This window comes from Amphiprion ocellaris, chromosome 2 (genome assembly GCF_022539595.1).
Source record: "Amphiprion ocellaris isolate individual 3 ecotype Okinawa chromosome 2, ASM2253959v1, whole genome shotgun sequence".
In the NCBI taxonomy this organism is placed as follows: domain Eukaryota; kingdom Metazoa; phylum Chordata; class Actinopteri; family Pomacentridae; genus Amphiprion; species Amphiprion ocellaris.
The window spans coordinates 35,091,772-35,101,750 of NC_072767.1; the positions used below are offsets into that span (position 1 = coordinate 35,091,772).

Below are 9,979 nucleotides of genomic sequence, written 5' to 3' on the forward strand. Positions count from 1 at the left end.
TTGCAGACAGAAAATGGACTAAAGGACAGAGAGCGGGAAGGTAGGAGGGACCTCTTTGACAAATCCACTCTGTTTTTCTTTTCTGTCTTGTCTTTTTTTTTTCAAAGCTTTTTTCTTCTCTCGCCTTTTCTCCTTTCTAACTGCTGCCATGTGTTTAATATCAGACGTAATCAGTTCCAGACCTTGGGCTGGGGCTGGATGGGGAGGAGAGGGGCTCACACTGGGACGCCCTCCATCTTCACACTAGAGCTAGACACAAAGACCAGCAAATACAACTGAGCCAGGGACAAGAGCTTAACATAGAGTGATATAGTAAAAAACATTGAATGGAGAGGAAAAAATACATCAGGTATTTAATAACAACTTGTTTTCTAAAGTTGTGATCAATACATGATCATGACGTAGTGCACTGCAGCTGTTGGTCAAGACCTATGACAGGGCACCATTTCTGGAAAGCACCACATTTAAGCTCTCAGAAATAATACCTCCCATGCACTTGATGATGTAGTAGTGCTGCAACGATTACGCAAATCATGAAGTCCCACATGCTTGTCATGGCTGAAATACCAACAGTGTGACCTGACCGGGCCACATGCGAGCAGCCGCCAGTAGGTTCGTGTGTTTGTGGCTGAGTACACATGCATCTGTATATGTTTGCACACAACCTTGCACATCCGTGTGTGTTCTTGGAAGTCGGAGGGCCTCGGCAGAGTGTGGATGGAATATGGTTCTCATTTGGCTTCTTGCCCACCCTGCCCCGCCCCCCCAAACACCACCGCCGGCCCACTCCCCTGATGCTTTCCGCGGGCCATTTGGTCAGACGAAGGTGGGGGGTTCGAGGGGTGAGGTTTACATTGGCAGGGTGTGAGACAAGCTCCATAACCAGACAGAAAGCTTGTTGAGTAACTACTCTACTATGGTAAAGGGGGTGGTGGGGGAGGGTTTGGAAGCTGCTGTGTTTGGCCATTTGCATGAAGTGCAGAGTGACTTTCTGGTGAGAGGCTGCTTAGCTGCAGACTGAAGGGGGCACTCTTGCACTTGACTTGCGCACAACATGGTGAATGTCCTCTCTGGCTTTCTTGGACAGACTGAATGGGTGTGTTTGGAGAGTGTGGGCGTTTGTACCCAAACTAAATTCCACTGGATGTGCAATGAGGGCATAACAAGGTAGTTAAGAATCAAATACCATAGCCTAAAGATTAATGTACGTACTGCGCTAAGGTATGAACATGCCTACTAAAGTGCCTCCTACGATGTCGAAGTCATTAAGGACTACAGGGGTGAGGAGGGGGCTAGTATTCCTGGAAGCGAATGATGCAGCAGAAAAGAATGGTTAAAACTGTTCTGACTCAGGATTTCTTAAATTTACTGCTCATCCTGTGGCCCCCTCAGCATTCGGTCGAACGTAGATGTGTGTGCGTACATGCAGAATTCAGTGTTTATTTCTTTACCCTGCTTGACTCCCTCTCACGAACACACAAGCACCAAAAAATTTAGTATTCATAACATGATTCAGGAGTGAGTCATACTACTTGTACATGCAATTGATGAAGTCTCAAGAATGAGTCTTCAAAGGGTCAGTTCACCTAAATTACAAAAACAACATAATTTCTCATTTACCTCCAGTGGCTTCTGAGCATTGAACCAGTTTATACAGCACAATATCAGTATCTTCAGATTTCACCTAAGAAAGGTGAAAGGAATTTAGCTTGTGGTGCAAAATACAATGAAAAAATTCAACAGTAACTTTTCTCTGTGTCCTTGTTATTTCACGTAATCCACTTAAGATACTGATAACAATTTTCCTGGAGAGTATTTCAACTCGAAAACTTACCTCCAATGAAGGCTTTGAGGTCAGCATATTGCATAAAATAATGAGAATAGTGTTTCTGAAGAAGAATGTAAGAATTTTTAAACGCTTTCAACACCACACTTGAAATTTAATTAAATTCAGCTGTGTTGTGGTGCAGCAACTTCACAGACAAATATCTAAGAATCTAAGCAAAAACTATCTTTACTGCTTGATATGACAAGAGGTAAACTGGTTATTCTGACTCTCCAAAACAAACACAACAAACCTGGCAGCTTTAAATGTAGTAGTTCTACTTGGTTTATCACGTGTTTGTCACTACTACTCAGAGTGTGCCAACATCTGTGCAGTAGGTCACATTAACGAACTCACAGTACAGTCCAAAACAAACGAACGCAACTATCCTCAATGTGATAAAGTGCATCAAAACTTCACACTCAGCAAACAGCAAAACCAGACCCTAATCTATTTCCCATTGCACATGACTCAGATGATGTGTGTACTATCCAATAGGACTTCATGTAACAGATACAGCCTAATAGAATTGTGCAAGGTCAGGCCCATTCCTTGCCGACTTAATTTATGGAGTGTGCTTAATGGGGCAAAAAACACTGTCGGTTTCCTGTAAACATCCCCATGTAGCACAGGACATAACATGAGACAGAAAAGGAGGAGATGGACCAAAACCAGACCTGGCCTTGAGTGTCTGTGTGTTCTGGCAAGAGGGACAAATGACCCAGCGGATTTATGGAGAAGAAAGGAGGGAGAGGAGTTTTGCAGGAAGCCAGGAAAGGATGGGAGAGGAACACCAAAAAATTCAACACACCAGCACAGACATAACATCTCATTGGCCGGCTACCATTCAGTGACTTTTTTTGGTCAATTCTATCAAGCCATTTTTCTGCCCTCAAATGTCCTCGCTGAGTAGCAGTCTTCTCTCAGGCATCATCATTGTTGTTTTGACACACTAAGAGTTGACACCGTGGTTGAAGCTATCAGATCCTACTCTGCAGTGGAGGCAGAAAGGCTAAAAGGGATGATTACAGGGCCGTTAGTGTAAATGTTGGTGTCACCTCGTGCCTGCTCCAAAGTCCTGCTGTGCTGGTTTTACACTTCAAAGTCTACTTACAGGTCTCGGAGAGTGCATCTGCATGTGAGGATAGGTGTATGAACCCTTTTGTGGTTCCAGAGGGAGCTGAGTGAAGACTGATGAATGTCCTTGAGAAGATGTTACTTGAGTCTGCATTGACTGAAGCTGAGAAACACAAGTTTAAAAAAGGAAAGTCTGATGATGAAGATTTGTAGCCTGCTCCTCATCTCGACGTGAGACTAGCAGCACAATTTATGTTTCAGATAGATTTCCATTAAATTTCCTAAAAAACACTAAATCCATTTTAACCCCTTGATGCGTATTGTCGCGAATTCGCAACATACCACTTTCATTCAGACTGCAGCTGAGACAGCGTATCCATTCCACCAGTGCCGGTTTGTGCATATTCAATACGAACCTCGGCACCTTTTGCCAGCACTGGTTTCTTGTAGGACCGGTCGGGGTGAGACCTAATTATTATATATCTGCTTTTGTTATCATGTATCTATTTATCTATGTCCTATGTGTAATACATATATTAACAATCTCCACTAATTTTAGCATCAGCTGGAAAGCAAAAACACAAAAAAAATGTCTTATTTAATTGCAAATAAATTCAGGCGTCAAGGGGTTAAGTCAACACATATGCATCATTTACATGATTTAAATTTACAGGAAACACTTTAAAATATTCCAATTAACATGAAAAAATACAAAAAATATGAAGTGACTTGCATCTTAAAATGCATATGTGAAATAATGTAGAGTATTTAGGGCTGCCATGATTAGCTGGTATAATCGACAACACTGATGTGAAAAATGCAGTCAACAGCAATATTTTACATCAATGAATGTTTTGTTTTTTTTTTTTTTTTTTTTTAAATGATCTTTTCAAGACATAGTGACAAATGTATTTTTATCTGTATGACGACTGAACAACTTGACGTCAGTCATTTTTGGCTCCAGCCATCAGTCAGGTGCACTCAGCACTACAGTTTTAGAAAATGGTGGCTGCAGCAGAGTCCAACCACCTTCAGTGTAAAGTTACCAAAGACCCAAGGATTCAAAAGTATGCGAGTACTTCAAATGATCACACAATAAAAACGTGGTTTTTACACTGCGCAGACTTTTGATGACACGCCCCAAGCACCTGAACAGAAAACTTGCAGGTGCCATTGTGGAAAACACTCTGCCAGTAAAGGTCAAACCACCATAAGTACCGTCATCAGTACAGAGGACTTTTACTGTCTGTTGCCTTGTTGCTGATACATGCACATGTGCAGCTCAAAACTCAAAAAACATATAAAGCTAAATTGAATGGTCAACTTGATTTTTTGAAGAAAAATCAATCATGTACATTATTGACCAATCAGTAAAAAGGTCAATAATTGAATTGACAGGAATAGACGTAGAAGTATTCCAAACAAAGTTACAGTGAAAACATGCTAGAAACTTTCCTTTTTGTAGTTTAGACAGAATGGTAAAATATGGGAGAAGCTGAACCTTCATCCCCTCACATGTATTGGCTAATTTACCACTTCAAATGAAAGCCAGCAGCAGGGGTTCTTTGAAGGAGTGGGGCTGGAGGAAGTAAAGCACCATCTTTGGGGGTGTTTTATCAACTTACTGAATAAATGTGCATAGTCTCTCCCAAACACAAAGTGTGTTCTGTATCGAAAATTAAACCACAGAGCAGAAGACAGCAGACGAGACAGAGCAGGTTATGTTATCGCCGTCTCGATGGGAACACAGAGTACAAGCTGTTCAGGTGTGAGTAATCTACTTGATTGATGTACTGTGGGTTTCAGCTTGAGATACCTTCTACACTCGAACAGAAAACAGAATTAGGCAATGAAAGAAACAACATCAGAGATGGACCAGGGGACACATCAGCTCAGTGAATCTTAAGATATGGCTAAATCTCTGCATCTCTGATGCAATACTCTGACTGATATCTACTTTATTTTGCAATCATCTGCAGCTGTCATTGACCTTTAGGGAATGCTGATAAAATCATCATAATTAAATAACAGATCAAAGCATCCAGACTGTGTTGGTCTTGTGCAGAGCCGCGTTTGACTCAGACTGAGAATTGGTTCCCTTTTATAAAAGGATATGAGAAGGCATACAAATTACTCTGTGACTATTTTGGTTTGATCTTCGCTCTATATTGCGATGATAAAAAATAGAAGCAAAGCTGGTTGTGATTTTTCTTGAAATGAAAAAGCAATTTTCTATGGCCATGACTACCTTTACTTCCAACAGACATTCTGTATAAACAGTGGCTATTTATTTTCCACAAACCAACATGTATCACATGCTGCAGGTTCAGCCATGATGAAAGAGAAACATGGAAAACAGTTAATGTACGAATTTAGTTTTTATCAATCACAGTATACCAAGAATCTTATGTTTGACTGGGATTAATATACACTATAGCATATTTTAACAGTGCTTGTCCTCTTCTACTGCATACACTATAGGCCTAGTATGGGAACTCACTACATTTTAAGTAATGATGAGGTACAGTTGTTGTTTATCCTGCAAATCACTTGCGAGAGTTCATCTTCATTTAGCTGTTTCTGCCACTGTTCACCGTCTAAGTATAGAAAAGGAAAACAATCTCTTCCCTATAAGGAACCACCATAGAATGAACGTGGCCAGTTTTCAAGCTCCCTTCTTATTCTTAGTGGGCTAAAAACAGGGTTAGCTACCCTCAGCTATCTGTCATTTGCTCTCTGCTCTCCACACTCTACTATCTCTGCTGTTTTTGTTCCTTTTCCCATATAGTCAGAACTTTAATCAGCATGCATGGCTTTTTGTTCATGCTCATATTTCCCAGCTGCGACAGAAATAGGTGTTTTTCCTTCTTCCTAGTGGTACGCATGCAGAATCTGCAGGGCAGATTTGAGGGGATGGCCGCCTCGCACTGTTTTCTCATGGCAGGGTGCGGTCGGTTACTCTGCCTGGCTCAGACTCAGCAGCTCCTGAGGCAGACCCAGAGCACCTTGGCCACCCGTACTCGGTTCTGCCCACACTGCACACACTCCCACCACAGCATTACGGTCCAGATGATGGGGGTGTAGGGTTCAGTCTGAGAATGAGGGAAATCTGGTGCCCTCTACCAGTGGGGTTCATATGTCCTACTCAGGATCAAAAGCACTGTGAAGCCAAGCACAGCAAATTACACAGACTGGGCTGGAAGGTACCTGACCACAAACACACACACACGCACACACACACACACACAAACACACACACACACACACACACACACACACGAGAACATTGCCACTTTCACTCAACATCTTTCTATATACAGCAAACTGGGCATCCTGGCACAATTTAATGGTTATAAAACATGTGCCATTATACAGGAGCAGAGTAACAAAAAACCTCAACAGGCATAGTGTGAGCTTGTGTGAACAGACACCCACACAGAGTATAGTTTCTCTCTCACATGATTACTAGGACCACAGAGTGAAAATCAGGTTGTAGGATAAGGAAAATTCACACCAGGTTGTGAAAGACAATACGTCAGTAATTGCAAAGTAAGTGTGGGGTCTTTCCTTCAGAGCTAGAATCAACAACCTCCCACAGAATGTTTAAGACACAGTAATCTATAAAAATATCCTGGAATTACTGAAGGAAATATCATACAAAAGGTCCAAATTAGGTCCGCACCTAATATTTAAAGGCCTGAGCTCATCCACACAACAAAACCAATCAAAACACACTGTGGTCCAAGTTAAAAATAGCTCAACAAATCATAGGTGTATAAACATCCAGTAGGAGGGAACTCATTATATAGACAATCAAACCACAGAAAGCCAGCAGGGTCTAGCGCTTTGCACAGTTCACATTATGCAGAGAAAACAATCCCTTTTAGAAATGTGTGCTTTTGTGCCTTTAGTAGAATCAGGAGAGATTAACATATAAGAGCAGTACACCTCTAAAAACATGCATTTGCAGAGCCCCGACTTTAACACATTAGAGTGACTGACATCAACTCAGTCTTCAGTGAGCTGCACACTTGAAGGCAGTTAAATAAAGTGGGAACTCTAGGCTTTCTTTCTTGCTTTGCCTCAGCAGCACTTCAATTTCCAAAACATCTGCAATAAGCCTCAACTGGGCCATCTGCTCAGAGATAGCGCAGGCAATAATACTCCTACTGATTCGGCTGGCCCCGATCAGACACACATTTAGTACCAGCACAGCCACCGCAACTGCTGCCGCTTGCTTATTACTCCTTATTACCTTCAGCAACACTCTTTCATCTGTATGTTTGTGTCTGAGCGCCTGCTAGAACTTATACCCAATATCTGTATTGATCATCTAATGTGGCAAGATAAGGCGTGCTTGGCTGAGAGTCTGGTCATATTTAGTGAAAAGATATTAATGATTGCAAACCGTACCACTGGCACCTCAGCCTCTGTACAGCTGCCAATCTTTCCTTGGACTGCTCTGTCTAAAGTTTAACCATGCTTCTTATCTATCATTGTACCATTAAACCTTTTTTGCAAACAATGCAGGAGGTTGACCTTGTTGCTGCAGCATCTTGCACACAGTGTGAAACATTTTATCTATTTTCTGGAGACTATTTAGCTCTCTAGAGGCAACTGCAGTTACTTCAGACATGCATTTGTTAATGTAGGTATCTGGCTGACATGCCCCAGATTTACATACATCCGAGGGTCGGTGCAACCTGCCCCTGCTGTGTTCGTATTATCTGCTACAGCACACACTGTCTAAACAGCACTGGCTAGAAAGATCTAAGATGGGTTCATTTAAAACAGAACCTCCCCCGTAACTTCAGTAGAAGTGTGAGCCCGGTCATGAAATCACCGTGGTCAGTCATACTGCCTGACAGGTCCAGCCACAAAACTCTTCTTCTCAGTCAAAGTCTTTTCCTCCAGCAACCACATAAAGGAGAAAAAAGCGGGAGTGGAACACATGATGTAGGACTAATCCCTGCCATGTACAACAACTCCACCGCAGGCGCCTAACACGTGCATCTGCACAGCCGAGACAAGATTCACTGAACCACTGGCACCTCTGGTCATGTGCCACTCAGCCCACTTACTTTGAGGGGGGTGACTCTGGCTGGTGAGCATGTGTTCGTGCATATGTGTATTCAGCCAGGTGGGGAAAGTGTGTAAAATGTATGTTTTACTTGTGTCAGAGGATAAGACAAGATTGATAGTCTATGGAGAGGTGGTTATGGTAATATCTGCCACGCTCCCTGTAACACAAACTCACTGTGGGTGGCATTTTAGCCTTTGCCAAATTACAGAAGATTGTAATGTTAAAAGAGACAAGTATATTTTGTGGGAAAGACATGTAATTGTGTCGAGTGTCCAGTCAATCTAACCTGCATGTCTGAACTGCGGTAAGAAGCTGGAGCATACAGAGGAAACACTGGAACAGGGAGAACATGGAAACTCTACACAGAAAGCCCTATTCAGTAAGAAAATTCAGACTAACTTGTTAATCTTTTTTAATTTAGCTTAATTCATAAGATGTCAGTTTTTTGGAAATTCCAATTTCTCTTGTGGATTGGCTAGTCCCATGCTGTCCCAGTAAGAAAGGGGCTGCTGCCACAGAGTTAAAGTATGTATTGCTCAATGCATATAAAACCAGCCATAGGAAAGCAGATTCTGAGATGGAAAGCTTATCTGTAGGTGACATTACAACAGCCCTTTCAATGAACCCGTGGGATCTTGCTCTCCTAATGGGAGGATGGTAATGAGCTGTAAATCATGACTTAATTATTTCTGAGGTAGGGAGAGAAGTCACATGCAAATGGGCTCCAGATGGGATTAAAATCACTTATCAGTGCATGTAATTTCAAAATCCGCTAAACTGCCCCCATGACAAATAAATTCCATCCAATAAGGTTTATGTCTGCAATACCAGAGGCCTCATCTTTGTTTCTGCATTATGAACATTTGTTAAATCTCATGTTGGGTCTGTTATACAACACTGAGCTGATCTTTCTGAACTCTGTTCCCATTTCATGCGTTGTCAAAAAATCTATCTGAAATTTGATTGAGACATATAGATATATAAACGTACAGCTGACCTGCATAAACCTTTATGTCCCTCTCCTGTCTTTGTTTAACCCCTAGAAACTCTTCACTGTGCACAGAAGTCACACATTTAGAAGTTGTTTTCAATTAAAATATTCTTTTCATGCTTATAATGGCTTAGATGTAACTCTACACCCTCTATTAAGTTTATCAAAAATTACTTGACGGTGCACAATGGCAGGTTGTTATAGTGGAGAAATACATGGCATACACATTCAAACCAGACACAGATTCTGAAGAAAAAAAGAAACATATGAAGCCCCCCCACCCTGCAAGTTGACAAGAATGGGTCCTTCAGTTTGTTACATATGAAATCCTGCAAATCTGAATCAGTGTTTTGGGACTATTATCAGTACACCACAGTTTCAAAGTAGAAATGCCATTAGGTCGACTGCTTTTTTCACTCCTGATGTGCCTTATAGCATATAAAATACACCAAATTAACATGATAACAAGGTAAAAATACTTAAATTTCCCCAGAGGAGCTCTTTACTTTTTTTGTTTTAGTTTAAAGTGATAGCTGAATGGAGGTGTAATAAATGATCAAATGATCACAACAAATCAAAGTCACTACAAAGTCACAGTAGGTGTTCCTGTCGTGTGTGTATACAGTGTACTAAATAGGAGAAGTGGCTATTGCTATAAATGAATACAGTATTAAAAAACCGTAGAAAGGTGAGAGGCACTCACTGGGTCTGTGCAAGACAGCCAGGGGCCAGCGTGTTCTGGGAGTCAGGGGTTCGCTGCAGACTTGTGAGCTCCAGCATGTCCACCTGCACATCTGTCACATGGCCAGGTAAAGGTCTGAGCACGGTCAGAATCTTCTCCACTAGGTTGTCGCCATGGTGACCAACAGCCCCTGTAAATCAAGAAATGGCAAATTTAAAAAAAAGACCATCTATTCAGTGTACAGTAATAGATGCTAACAATATATCAACATCTATACAAACCTGAACTGTTATTCAATTTCAAATCAAAACTGCAATTTGA

General features: G+C 41.6%; 1 protein-coding gene across 1 annotated transcript in view; it reads right to left on the reverse strand.

Moving 5' to 3' along the window:
- Positions 1–9,979, reverse strand: part of scfd2 (sec1 family domain containing 2) — a 99,601-nt gene that overhangs the window by 88,207 nt on the left and 1,415 nt on the right. The window contains exon 2 of the mRNA XM_023271839.3: positions 9,680–9,848. Coding sequence (XP_023127607.2) covers positions 9,680–9,848 — 169 coding nt within the window. The remainder of the gene's footprint in view (positions 1–9,679; positions 9,849–9,979) is intronic.